Source organism: Rhineura floridana, chromosome 20 (genome assembly GCF_030035675.1).
Source record: "Rhineura floridana isolate rRhiFlo1 chromosome 20, rRhiFlo1.hap2, whole genome shotgun sequence".
Classification (NCBI taxonomy): Eukaryota; Metazoa; Chordata; class Lepidosauria; order Squamata; family Rhineuridae; genus Rhineura; species Rhineura floridana.
In genome coordinates, this window is record NC_084499.1 from 10,712,925 (window position 1) to 10,727,170 (window position 14,246).

Consider the following 14,246-nt stretch of genomic DNA (forward strand, 5'->3'; position numbering starts at 1 on the left):
CCGGATGCACTATGTATGCCTACCTGCCATCACCCAAGATGGTGGTGGAAGCCTTGCTAAGGGACTGATGACCCCCTTGCCATCTTGGTTAATGGCAGGCATGCACGCATAGAGCACACATCATTCACATGTCACATGAGATAGGTAGAGTGGTTGGGCAGGCTTATTAGCCTTGCACCACTTGTATGGGGGTGTGTGTGTGTTGGGCTATGGTGCCATGGGCCCAGGGCAGGTTGGTGCCCAAGGACCCAGTCTTGCCTGATGCAGGCCCTGTGGGCAGGGGTAGGTAATCTTGGGCCCGGGATTATTGGACCACCTACCTTTAGCAGTGACTAGCAGTGTTTTCAAGCAGAAGGCTCTTTCAGCCCTACCTGGAGATTTTGGGAATGGGGACCTGAGACCTTCTGCATGCAAAGCAGATGCTCTGCCACTGAGTCACAGCTCTTAGGCTAACTGTAGCTAGACTGAATGCAGATTATGATTGTTATGACCTTGCTTACATTGTTTTAACGGAGCACGATGAATTCCCATGGTGTGTGAATAAACATCCATTGGATTCTGTTGCAATCCATCATGTTCCTCCTTAGTATCTTCATCTCTATGCCCTTCTATATCTGCAGCACCTCAAATTATTGTAACTTCTGGTTAGCCAAATATTTTGGATTTCATTCTAGACATTCCTGTTGTCTGTTCCCATTTGCTCTCAAGGAGGTGCATAAATGTGGAGAAAGGATGCAAAGGAACATCAACGTGAGCATTGATTAGCATGTGTGAACAGATGGGATGCTAGTTATAGAATTTGTGGGGAGGGGGAAAGGCAACCCCTCCCCATTTACCCTGGGAGGTTGATCAGGTTGAAATGTGATAACTGGTGGACTCAGCATTTGGACCCAAATTTGAGTCTAACATTCATTTCACGAAGGGCCGTAGCTTAGTGGCAGAAATCTGCCTTGTGTGCCAAAGGTCCCAAGTTCAATCCCCGACATCTTCACATAAGTTTGGGAGAGACTCCTGCCTGAAATCCTGGAGAGTCACTGCCAGTCAGCAAAGACAATATTGAGTTTGATGGATCAGTGATCTGACTTAATAAAAGGCAGCTTCCTATGTACTACACCACACTAAACACACAATAACAATCCTGCTGGATCAGGCCAAGGGCTCATCTACTCATAGAATCGTAGAACAGTAGAGTTGGAAGGGGCCTATAAGACCATCCAGTCCAACCCCCTGCTCAGTTCAGGAATCCAACTTAAAGCAGACCCGACAGAAGGCTGTCTAGGTGCCTCTTGAATGCCTCCTTGCTGGAGAGCCCACCACCTCCTCTAGGTAACTGTTTCCATTGTCCTATTACTTTAACAGTTAGGAAGTTTCTCCTGAAGTTCAGATGAAATCTGGCATCATAAAATCATAGAACAGTAGAGTTGGAAGGCGCCATCCAGTCCAGCCCCCTGCTCAGTGCAGGAATCCAAGGTTGTCCAGCTGCATCTTAAATGCCTCCAGTGTTGGAGAGCCCACCACTTCCCTAGGTCATTGGTTCCATTGCTGTACCGTTAGAAAGTTGTTGTTTTTTCCTGATGTTCAGCTGAAATGTGGCTTCCTGTCCATCATCCTGTCCTCACCACAGCCAGCCAGATGCCTACAGGAAGCCCACAAGCAGATCCTGAGCATGACAGCACTCTCCTCACCTGTGATTCTCAGAAGCATGCTGCCACCAGCAGTGCAGACAGAACATAGCCATCAGAATTAGTAGCCATTGATAACCTCATCTTCCCTGAATTTGTCTAAACCTCTTTTAAAGCCATCCAACTCTCTCACACTCATAACAGATTTTTTGCTAAAAATGTGGTTACGAAGCAAGCCCTTATGGTATTGTTGTTATCGTTATTGTACCCATTAAGTTTGGGAGCTTGTTTTCTGATTTCCCCAGTCACTTCTCTGCCCACATGAGAGCTTACTTTGCCAGCAGTCTTTTTAATACTGATTATAATATGATTTCCACATTGTCCGTGGTCCCATCCCATTTCTGACCTTTCAGTTACGATCTAAATCTGACAAACGGAATCAGATTATGTATTTAGCTTCTGTTTCTTAGTTTCCTCTGTTTCTTTTTTGCTCAAATGGGAACGTTTCCTAAGTGTCTGGAAGGCAGAAACAGCAGATGTGTGTGACTCAGGATGCCTTGTTAAAGGCAGCTGTGTGTTTGGGGAATCTGACAAAGCCCAAACAGTGGGGAGTGTTGCACTCGCCTCTATTTATACCCTTTCCTTTTATAGCTGGCTTATAGAAAGCATTTTTACTACTGTCTGTAGTAGAGCCACTTCGATCCTCTCTCAGAGAGTGGAAGCAGATCCATTAGGGCAAATGGGGTGTCGCCCCACCAAGCTTAGTCTGCCCTCAGCCAGTCCCGGCCGGCCGGTCTTCTTTCTTACAATCACTTGGAGGGGCGCTGCCTGTCAACTGTTTCCTCCTCCTCAGTCTCAGTGTTGCCCCTGTAGAACTCAGCAGGGAGGAGAGATGGGAACAAAACTGGAATGAGATGGCTCTTGCTCTCTTTAGCTCTGGCTCCGCCTACTGTTCAGCACTCTGTCTTCTGCCCTACTAGTCCCAAAGAACGCCAGCCTCCACTGCTCTCAGATGTGGATTTTGGTGGATTATTGTAATGCGCTCTATGTGGGGCTGCCCTTGAGGTTGGTCCAGATGTTGCAGCTGGTACAAAATGTGGTGGTGAGACTGTTCACTGGGGCAGGGTATCGCCAACATGTCACCCTGCTGCTGAAAGGATTGCACTGGCTGCCCATTAGCTACTGGGCTAAATTTGAGGTTCTGGTTTTAATGTACAAAGCCCTATACAGCTTGGGACTAGGATACCTGAAAGACCATATTTTCCCTTATATACCCAGTCGATCACTATGCTCTGCAGGTGAGGGCTTCCTGGAGATACCATCTAATCAAGAGGTCTGTTCCACACAACATAGAGAGCGGACCTTTAGTGTTGTGGCACCTACTCTTTGGAATTCCTTCCCCTTAAATATTAGACAGGCACCATCTCTGTTATATTTCCGGTGCCTACTGAAGACCTTCCTCTTTCAACAAGCCTTTTAAGTAGAGACCTTATCCCAGTCTGTGTCTGCCTGTGTTGGAATTGCTTTTTAAGATGTTTTTAAAGATGTTTTGTTTTAATATATTTTAATGTCTGTTTTTATGATATTTTACTTACTTATTTATTATTTGATTTATATCCCGCCCTTCCTCCCAGCAGGAGCCCAGGGCAGCAAACAAAAGCACTAAAAAAAAACTTTAAAACATCATAAAAACAGACTTTAAAATACATTAAAACACAACATCTTTAAAAACATTTTTAAAAAGCTTTCAAGACATATTTTAAAAAACCATATTGGTTTTTTTTTTTTTTTAAGTTTTAAAACATATTAAAAAGCAGTTCCAGCACAGAGTCAGACTGGGCTAAGGTCTCAACTTAAAAGGCTTGTTGAAAGGCTTGTTCTATTTTAGAGTGTTTTAGTTTTTTTGTTTGCTGCCTTGGGTTCCTACGGGGAGGAGGGAGGTTATTATTATTAAAGTTGTTGTTGTTGTTATTTTTATTATTATATTTTGTGTGGCAGGAATGGGAATCTGCAACCCTTCAGATGTTGCTGGACTTCAACTCCCATCAGCCCCAAACAGCATGTACCATGTTCAGACTGAGGGAAGTTTTAGTCCAAGAACATCTAGAGGCCCACAGGTTTCTCAGTCCTGAGGTGTGTAGGGGTTAGGGATTAGATCTGTGGCCAGTGCTGGTTCGAAAGCATTCCGTCAACCTAACAGGCTGGTATCAATACAAGTTTGTTCTTTGTCCAGTAACCTCCTCTTTTATGGATCCTTTTTTCCCCCTAACAAAAATACTAATATGTTTTAAAGGAAAAATAATTTTAAAGGAAATATTGATATTTTGGAAGGATTATCATTCCTAATATCCATATTTTCCATTTTCGCAAATAGCCACATAAAATTGCTATGTAAAAATCTGATCTACAATGATAGAGAATAAGAGTTAATGGAAACTTTGGTACCAAATCCTAATTGGGTAGAATTCTAGCATATCTCTAGTAGGGGCTAATCCTAAACATGTTTCTTTGGAAGAAAATCATGTAGAGTTCAATGGGAACCTTGGCAACACTGAGTCATGAAAAGCAATATCCTGAAATGGCTTGAGACAAAGGCCTAGTTCTCGCTAAGAATGGAAAGCCCTTCTTTAGAGCTTTATCACTTCAGATAGCAGGTGGGGACGAATGTTCTGCGCTATAGAAAATAAAAATAAAGCCCCTGAACCTAGAAAGCTATCCTGTTATGGATAAAGTCATGTGTGTCGCCTTTTCTCTGATACACTTGTTTTCTATGTGCAGGAAATTTGAATGTTCTCACACATGCTGTCCCCACATGGAAACCAAGCTTGTCGACAGTAAACCTGGGATAGAAGTTAAACCCATCTCCCTGACATGCTGGCTTTCCATGGGCAAAGTTTGATTGGTTATTTGGCTGATAGATATGAAGGAACATCCCATAATGCAGCCTTTGCCAAAATCTGGTGCCTTGCAGATGTTTTGGACTGCAACTCCCATCCTACAACAACCAAGGCATAGGCTGATCATTTAATAAAGGTTATTGTTGAAAGCTGGCATACATTATAAGTAAGGTTGCCAGGTTCAGGGCCTGAGACTGATCCTGTATCTTTAGGAGAAGAGAAAGTCAGCCAAGTACAGGTGTTCTTGCAACACTGTAATTGGAAAAACCACAAAGTAGAATTCTCCCTTCCCCCTGCACAACTTTTAAAGATACAGAAGACCTCTTGGAGGCCGGGCCTGGCAACCAAGATGTCTTCTGTATCTTTAAAAGTTGTGCAGGGGAAAGGGAGAATGCCACCTTTTGCTTTTTCCCATTCCAGGGTTGCAAGAACACCTGCACTTGGCTGACTTTCTCTTCTCCTAACGATACAGGATCAGTCTCAGGCCCTGAGCCTGGCAACCCTAGTTATAAACCCAGGTTTAAAATGTTAGGCCAGGGAGCTGATGGAACTGGAACCTTTCTCCCTGAGATGAGTGGTCTGTGTTTGTGTTTCATGCCCAGGAGCATCTAATAAATGCTATCCTCCAGCAGCCATCTGAAATGGTCTAGTTAACTACATTTGGATTCTACAACCTCATTACCCTCCATGTATAGATTAGGTCTTGGCTATTCCTTCTGACAGTTAGTTTGGCCAGGATCAGGACCATTATCAGTTTTGCAATTGTTGCAGATTCATTTGCTCATTGCTCTTTTCCAGGCCTTCAAAGGGGTCCTCATGAGCTCATACTGGTGCTCGGGGAAAGGAGATGTGATTGAGGACTGGTGTCGATGTGACCTGAACGCCTTTGACGAAAATGGACTCCCCAACTGTAGTCCTCTCCCCCAGCCTGTGTAAGTATCTCTTCACAGACAGGCAGCCTCAGTGTGGCATCTCAAGAGTGGCCAGTAAGTAGCGCTGGGAGAGACCCTTGCCTAAAACACTGGAGACCAACTGTCAGTCAGAGTAGACACTACTGAGCTAGATGGGCCAATGGGTGTAACTTGTTGTAAGGCAGCTTCCTATGGAAATCCAGGTTGTGTTGATTTTTGGAATGGGGGAGGAACTTGGTTTGGTTCACAATTTAATGCAAACATAGCTAATTCTCACGTTCTCTAACAATACACAAATAGGTATCCTTTGAAATTCAGACTTCTCCAAATTTTGTGATGCAATTCTCCAACCAAGTAATGTGTACAAAATAGGCATATTAAGGGAAAGTGTACACAAACAAATGCATGTATTCATTAAAATAACATACAAAAATGCATTTTATTAGGAGGAGCTGCTTGCAAAATGTGCAAATTAGGGAAAATGTTCACTACAATGCTGATGAATTTCCATAAGGACTTTAGATAGATAGATAAATAGATAGATAGATATTATTTATTTATTTGATTTACATCCCACCCTTCCTCCCAGCAGGAGCCCAGGGTGGCAAAAAGAAACACTAAAAACACTTTAAAACATCATAAAAACATACCTTAAAATACATTTAAATAAAACGACGTTAAAGCCATTTTTTTAAAAAAAAGCTTTAAAAACATCTTTTTAAAAAGGGTTAAAAACATTATTAAAAAAATATATATATTAACAAGCAATTCTAACACAGATGCAGACTGGGATAGGTCTCAACTTAAAAGGCTTGTTGAAAGAGGAAAGTCTTCAAAAGGTGCCGAAAAGATAGCAGAGATGGCGCCTGGCTAATATTCAAGGGGAGGGAATTCCACAGGGTAGGTGCCGCCACACTAAAGGTCCGTCTCCTATATTGTGCAGAACGAACCTCCTGATAAGATGGTATCTGCAGGAGGCCCTCACCTGCACAGCGCAGTGATCGGCTGGGCATATAAGGAGTAAGACGGTCTTTCAGGTTGGATGGATGGATGGATGGATGGATTATATCAAACTGATTCAGACCTGTGGAGAAGTGAATTTAAGATTGGAAAAAAATAAGAAACTGAAATTGACACATATGTCCATCCTTCCTCACACCCCAGATGATATATTTGTTTAATGTATTTGTTTGTTTGGAGTCATGCAGAATGAAACAAACTGACTTTCAAGCTGTCTGTCTTTTTATCTTCCTCTCAGTTTGCGACTTTCTCCCAACGTGGAGCCTTCTAGCACTGTGGTGTCCTTGGAGTGGCTGGATGTCCAGCCGGCCATCGGAACAAAAGTCTCGGACTACATCCTCCATCACAAGAAGGTTGATGAGTACACAGACACTGATCTGTACACAGGTGAGTGGGGACCAGAGAGGTAAGAGCAACAAAGGGAAGCCTTGTTTCTGGCAGTGGTCTGGATTCTGTGCTTGCTGTTCCTTGCTTTCAGTCACAAAGACAAGAACCTTTATTTTGGAAAGCCCATCCCCCCATCCCCAAAAGTTGACAAAATCTTAGTTGTTGTGCCAGCATCTCTGTGAGTTGTGTCGTGTGTGTGTGGGGGGGGTTAAGATGGGGCATTCTGATTGCTGAGGAATAATTTCAAGTTTCAGAGTACCAAAACTCTTCCCTTTTGATCTGGGTATCAGCTCATATTTTAGACTAGTGTTTTGCAACCTTTTTACAACCATGCTAACATAAAAATCCCACACACCCCTTCAAACCTGACTCCCCTGTTAATGCTGAACCATTGTGAACCCAGGATGATGTGCAGATAATGCAGTAAGCTGCATACAATCTTCTCACCTTCCAAATTTAACATTACATACTTTTATATTTTTATATTAATGGGTTTTTTCTTTTAACTTATATTGTACATATGTTTTGGAAACACTTATTCCCCCCCACCCAAGATCTTCATAGGCTGCCTGGTTGAGAAACACTGTTTTAGACCCTTCAAAAACACTGTTTTACACCTCAATCTTTAGTCTCTCAAATAAAGATCAGAGTGAGAGATATCAGTCCGTAAGCTACGAAAATACTGGACTCCTACTTACCTGTCTGTCTATCTGTCTGTCTATCTGTCTGTCTACCACCTTTCAAAGTGCATCTGAGAATGTGGAGAGCACTTCTGGTAATCATTGCTTGCTCCCACACAGTGCCCTGAAGATATTGGTCATGGAGTCCAGGGGAGATCCAACACATTCTTGCTTATCAGCTGAGCATGCTTGGTATCCAAGATGGCAAAGCACACAAAGTTCTGATTGAGGTGTCTTTGGATCTTGGGGCCAGGGGCTGTGAGAGATGAGAATGAGTGATGAGGGATGAGTCATTCCTTAATGGCCCTTATGTCCTCAGGCCTCCTCCCCAGGCTCTTTCCTTCTGAAGCATCCTTTCAGAGACAAAGGACTGGATAGGTCATTGATCTAATCAATATGGCAGTCCCGCTGTTTGCAAATGTGTTTCACACTCAATACTTTGGCATCTTTACATTCCTGTAGCCTTTGCAGCTCAGTTTCCCACCACCCTACCTCTGGTGGAAATAAAGCACTGTACAAAGCCAGGCTCTAGCAAGTGTAGGAGAACAGACCTGGCTCTGGAGGGGATTTTCCAAGGTGTTAGTGGACAAATCGAGGATTTTTTTCCCCCAGGGTGGTGGTGGGTGTTTGCAGCCTTAATGGGGAACTTATCAGGTTTCCCCAAAGGCACCTTTAGAGGGCAGCAACTTTTTTAAAAAATGTCTTTCTCACTGTCCCAGAGCCTTGTGAATCCTCAAAGGATTGTTCCCAGAATCATCTTACATTCCTCTTGCTGGCTTAATATTTGGGTGGTTCTTCTGCTCAGATGTGAATGGGGCCAGGACAACCTTCAGGACATGTTTAGTGTTGTGTGGCAATAGCTCCTGAAACTCATATGCAGAAAACCTTCCCTCTCCTGTGTCGTCAAAGCTTCCAAGACTAAGGGAGAAGTTACTGTTGAACAACTCAGGATAACCTTCCCCAACCTGATATTTTCCAGATTTTGTTGGACAATTACCCATTATCACCGATCATTGGCCATGCTGGCTGGAGCCGATGGAAGTTGTAGGTTACTAACTCTGTTGGTTACGTTCTACCTCCACTGCTGGAAGCAGGATGCCTCTGAATACCAGTTGCTGGGGAAATGCCGAAGGGGAGAGTGCTCTTGCACTCAGGTCCTTCTTGTGGGCTTCCCATGGGCATCTGGTTGGCCACTGTGAGAACAGGATGCTGGACTAGATGGGCCACTGGCCTGATCCAGCAGGCTCTTCTTATATTGTTATGTTGGAGGGCAACAGGGTGGGGAAGGCAGTTTTGGGATGATGTGTGTGGTCACCCTGTAGAGCTGGAGGAGAGAAATAAATAGAAATAAGGGCTGGGTGAAAAGACAGGACAAAGTTATGGAGTGATTTAAAGGTATAGACCAAGTATGGGGGTCATGGTGCGCTCCAGATGGTGTCCAGCTAATGTTGATGGCCTCCAATTCTCATCATCCCTTGTTCTCAGGATAATTGGCATGGAGGAGTACGAGCAGAATGATCCTTTCATTTCAGTGGCCACTTGTAGGCAACAAGACTGTGCCCATGGCAGTTGAAAACTGCCCTGCTTGCATCCAAACCTGTAGAATGGCTTTTTCGGAGTCCTGAACAACGGCTCAGCAGTATGCTATGCAGCTGAAGGGTTCTGCGTGCCGGCAACAGAAGGCCTGCCTCTGTGTGTGAATCGACTGCATGCGAGCCTGCAGAACAAGCCAGCCCATTATGTCACAGTAGAAGCAGGCTCTACATTTTAAAGAAAGGGAGTGTTTGTGTGTTTTTACAGGGTGAGGTGCAAAGTAAAGTGGCTTAGCAGCATCTGGAACTAATATTAGGCTTGGAAAAATGACTTTTGTCACTCCAGTGCCACTCTGGTGGAAGGGTGAGGACGTCTAAGGAAGAAGAGGAAAAGGAGGAAGGCTGGATAACAGCAATAATTTATCCTGTGCTATATTGCACAGATATTAAAGCAAAAAAAGTGGGATAAAGGGATGGGGATTGTGATGTCTATGATGAGCTACATCTGCCATGAGGCAGTCAACGTATGTTTGGACTGTAGCGCTTGAGACTGCATTTGGGGACTCAGCTAACTGAATCACTCCTCCATACCTTCTCCCCCCCAAGAGTGTGTATCCATTCACTTAGAAAACTAGCACACTTGAATAGAACCCTCCTCCCTGACGCTGTTTTTACTATGTCTGGCTGGACCAAGTGGAGATTCACATGGCACTGTATGTTCCTCTATACAAAACAAATTAATTGTTCTGCATTTAGGGAGGACAACCCAAATGCACAGGTATAGTGATAGAGGATAGTTCATGTGTAAAGGATCTTAGGACTGTAGTCTTATCACTAGCTGTATGTGAGTCAGCAGTAGTGGCCTGGTTCGCACATAACACTGAGCCATGACTTATTAAACTAGGATTCATTAAGCCATGGTTTAGCATTATGTGTGAATCCTGCCCAGCAGTTTAAGTATGGCTTGTTTATTGACAACAAACCACAATCTGAGGACATGGTTTGTTTTCCTGTGGTTTACGAACCCTGGTTTGTTAGAATGATGGCTTCGTGTTATGTGTGAACACAACAGCCTTCCTTAACTGTTTTTTTTTGTCACCCCAGCCCAGATGCTACAAAGGCATGAGGAAAGAGCAACTAGGAAACAAACCACACTTTAGAGATGCAAGCTATGATTTGTTTCATTGTCTGTGGGATACCTTGTGGTCTGTCAAACAAACCATGGCTTACACAAACTATGGGTTATATCCAGGGCTAGTTCTACTCACAGTAGACCCATTGTAATTGATGGACATGAATAACATGGCTATATTAATTTTAGTGGGTTTACTCTGAGTAGAACCTAGTTGGCTACAATCCTATGACTTAGTTATGTGTAAACCAGGGCAGTTGGATGTGATGAAAAAAAACAACAACCCATGAATTCAATTTTAATATGATTTTAATCGCATTATTGTTCTTTCTTTTTTCTTATCTATTGAATTCCCATAGAATTCAAATTGTAATACAATAAAAATGCATTAAAAGAAATAAAAGGAAGCAATAAAAATTCAATTAAAAATCAATATGAATATTCAGTGCAATGGATGTGCCATCTCCCATCTTCAACCTCGAAATCATAGACACACTAGGGACCACCTGAATGAAGCTTGTGGGACCACTGGTGCTCCGTGGACCACGGGTTGGGAAGCCCTGATGTAGACTAACTGGAATGGATTCAGAGAAGGGCAACAAAGACCAAAAAGTCATATGAGGAAATATTGAAGGGGCTGGATATGTTTAGCTTGGGGGAGAGACATCACATAATAAGACTCTTCAAAGCCCTGAAGGGAGGTCAGAGAGAAGAAAAGGGCTTGCCTTCTGCTTCTCCAGAGTGTAGGACTAGATCTAACAACCTTAATTTATAGAAGGGTCAATTTAAGTTAGTCAGAGTAAACCCATTGAGTAGTATTCCATGTTAGTCCTACTTAGAGTAGACCCACTGAAGTTAATGAGCATGACTGGCTTAGTTTCATTAATTTCAGTGGATCTACCCTGAGTAGAATTTGGATGCAACCCAATATTTCTTGATACTAAGAACAGTTTTACAATGGAACCAATTGCCTAGAGGGGTGGATGGGATCTCCCTCTTCAAGCAGAGGCTGCACAACCAGCCGTTGGGGATACCCCAACACTGGGTTTCCTGCATGGAGGAAGGAGGTTGGATTAGGTGGCCTACACAGCCCTCGCCAATTCTATGATTCCATGAATTTCCTGCCCACCGTATACATAAACATATAAATACAATGTAAACTTCAGAGGCATAATTTATTTTGGTTGCAGAACTTGTCTCTTATTGGAGCATGGTACTGTCTACATAGAGAGCCTTAGCTATGTTCCGGGCTTTCTAGACTTGTCTACCTGTATGATTCCTTGTGGAGGCCGGTCTGTTAGGGTGCATGGAGCACTGGTCCACAGCCAGCCTCCCCTGCCTTCCTTCTTTCTTACAACTCCAGGAGGTGGCCCTGGAAAGGATGGGTGCAACATCAGAATTAGTTGGCTCTGCTTCTCATTGGCTTTGGCTCCGCCTACTGTTGGGTCACTGCTTTCTGCCCTACCAGTCCCCACTGAGTGAAGCCTTCACCTGAATGCCAAGAACTCTGACCACAGAGATACCTACAGCCAGTCCCTCTTCTCTGTTTCGTATTCTCTGGACCACCCAGGATCTCTGCTCTACCTGCATCTCTACTGGGTCTTGCCAGTGATAACTCTGTCTCTTTCTACTTGAGCATCTTGACAGCAGTTCTCTTGTTTGGTGCCAGTCTGCAGGCAGAACTATGTGTTGCATAGAAAATGGGGCTCCAGCTGAAAATAGCATCTCTGTGTTGAATTCTGTTCTCGGCCATCATAAAGAGAGGATTGTCATAGCAGTAGTTATTAGCTGTGATGGCTAAACCGGCAGGTTCAGAGGCAGTATACCTCTAAATACCAGTTCCTGAGGGGCAACTGCATGGGAAGGTCATTGCCTTCCTGTCCTACTTGTGGGCTTCCCCAAAGCCCTGGTCATCCACTGTTGGAAACAGGATGGATCTACTATGGTCTGATCTGCTGAGGCTGTTCTTGCCAATAACTAGTTCAATGTGCCCTCTGTTATTTCTTCATTATGTGTGGGTAGCATTCAACACCAGTCCTGCTCAGAGTAGGCCCACTGAGGTTAATGGACATGACCAACTTAGGTTTATTAATTTCAATGGATCTATTCAAGGACATACTTGAATACAACTCTGTGTTCCCACTCAGCGTTACTACCTGCCTCAGACAGTGGTGGGGAAATGTGCATAGTAATGATCTCAGGAGACTGGGGAGGAGAGGAGGCCAGGGTGAGTGAGTTGCAGTTTCTTCTTCCTTCTGATGCCCCACCCCCTGACAGCCCAGATTGCTCCAGGAGACTCGACACAGGGCAACATGGGGCTATCTCCACTTGACTTGGCCAAATCCCCCTGAATGGGCCCAATGCAGTTCAGGATTCGGTCTTTGGCCAAATCTGGTGCAGAGCCCTGATCATATCCCAAGAACACCATACTAGTGGTAGTGTGTGTTTCAGAATGGATCAAGTCCAGGTTGTTGTTTCTAGCTGTGGCCAGCTAGACACTTCTAGGAATTCACCAAATGGGATATGAAGAAAATAGTTTCCCTCCTTGGTTTGTCTTTAACATCTTGTATTCAGAGGTGTTCTGAATGTGAACATAAAGGCTGCAATTAGCTATCATGTTTTAGTAGCCCTTAATCATTCTGTACTCTCTGAATATGTCTAACTCTTTTTAAAAAAAAGCCATATGCAAGGTCATTTTAATTCACCTGCTCTGCGCCTTACATCATATGTGACACTTTCAGCTAAGTTACACAGAGTAGACCAGTTGAACAAATGTCCTGGTCATTAAGTTCAATGGGTCAACTCTGAATAAGACTAGCACTGGATATGCAACCCTAGGTGCAGGGTAGTTGAACACATGGCTCCCTGCTGGGGGGGGGGACAGGGTTTTCAACCATCCCCCACCTGTAAAAATGGCCTGCCAGGAATGAGGAACCAAAGCATTCAGCTCACCAGCTGGAAATGGTTCCCCAGCCCTCTTCTAGAGTTATCTAGAAGTTGTGGAAGGGGCCATAGCCCAGTGGGAGAGAACCAGCCTTGCATGCAGAAGTTTATTTTATTTATTTATTTATTTATTAAATTTATATACCGCCCGACTAGCAATAGCTCTCTGGGCGGTGAACATAAAATAGCATAAAAATACAATGAATAACAAAATAATACTAAAATACAATCAACAATCCAATACAATAAACATGTTTAAAAGTAAATCAGTGTAACTTAAAATGCTTCAGAGAATAGGAAGGTTTTGACCTGGCGCCGGAAGGAGAGCAGAGTCGGCGCCAGGCGTACTTCCTCAGGGAGACTGTTCCATAGTTCGGGGGCCACCACTGAGAAGGCCCTAGATCTTGTCATCACCCTCCAGGCCTCCCTGTGAGTTGGAACCCGGAGGAGGGCCTTCGTAGCAGAACGTAGTGCACGGGCCGGTTCATATCGGAAGAGGCGTTCCGCAAGGTATCGTGGTTCCGCACCGTATAAGGCTTTATAGGTTAATACCAACACTTTGAATCTAGCCCGGAAACATACTGGCAACCAGTGCAAGCTGGCCACAACAGGTGTTATATGCTCGGACCGCTTGGTCCTTGTCAGCGGTCTGGCCGCCGCATTTTGCACTAGTTGTAGCTTCCGAACTGTCTTCAAAGGTAGCCCTACATAAAGCGCATTACAGTAATCCAAACGTGAGGTTACCAGAGCATGTACCACTGATGTAAGGTCCTCTTTACTCAAATAGGGACGTAGCTGGGCTACCAACCGAAGTTGGTAAAATGCATTCCTAACCACCGAGGCTACTTGAGCCTCAAGTGAGAGGGAAGAGTCTAAAAAGACTCCTAGACTACGAACCCGGTCCTTTAGGGGGAGTGTAACCCCGTCCAGGACAGGGTATATATCCACCATCCGATCAGAGAACCCGTCCACCAACAGCATCTCAGTCTTGTCTGGATTGAGCTTCAGTTTGTTAACTCTCATCCAGTCCATTGTCGCGGCCAGGCAACGGTTCAGCAAATCGACAGCCTCACCTGAAGAAGATGAAAAGGAGAAGTAGAGCTGCGTGTCATCAGCATACTG

General features: G+C 44.2%; 1 protein-coding gene across 6 annotated transcripts in view; it reads left to right on the forward strand.

The window, feature by feature from the left end:
* The window catches only part of ASTN2 (astrotactin 2), a 773,365-nt gene that overhangs the window by 608,766 nt on the left and 150,353 nt on the right, over positions 1–14,246 (forward strand). For 5 of the 6 annotated variants that reach the window (XM_061604310.1, XM_061604311.1, XM_061604308.1 and 2 more), the window contains 2 exons: positions 5,318–5,451; positions 6,689–6,837. In XM_061604310.1, coding sequence (XP_061460294.1) covers positions 5,318–5,451; positions 6,689–6,837 — 283 coding nt within the window. Of the gene's footprint in view, positions 1–5,317; positions 5,452–6,688; positions 6,838–9,002; positions 9,727–14,246 lie in introns of those variants that run through there. The other variant, XM_061604312.1, reaches the window with a different exon arrangement.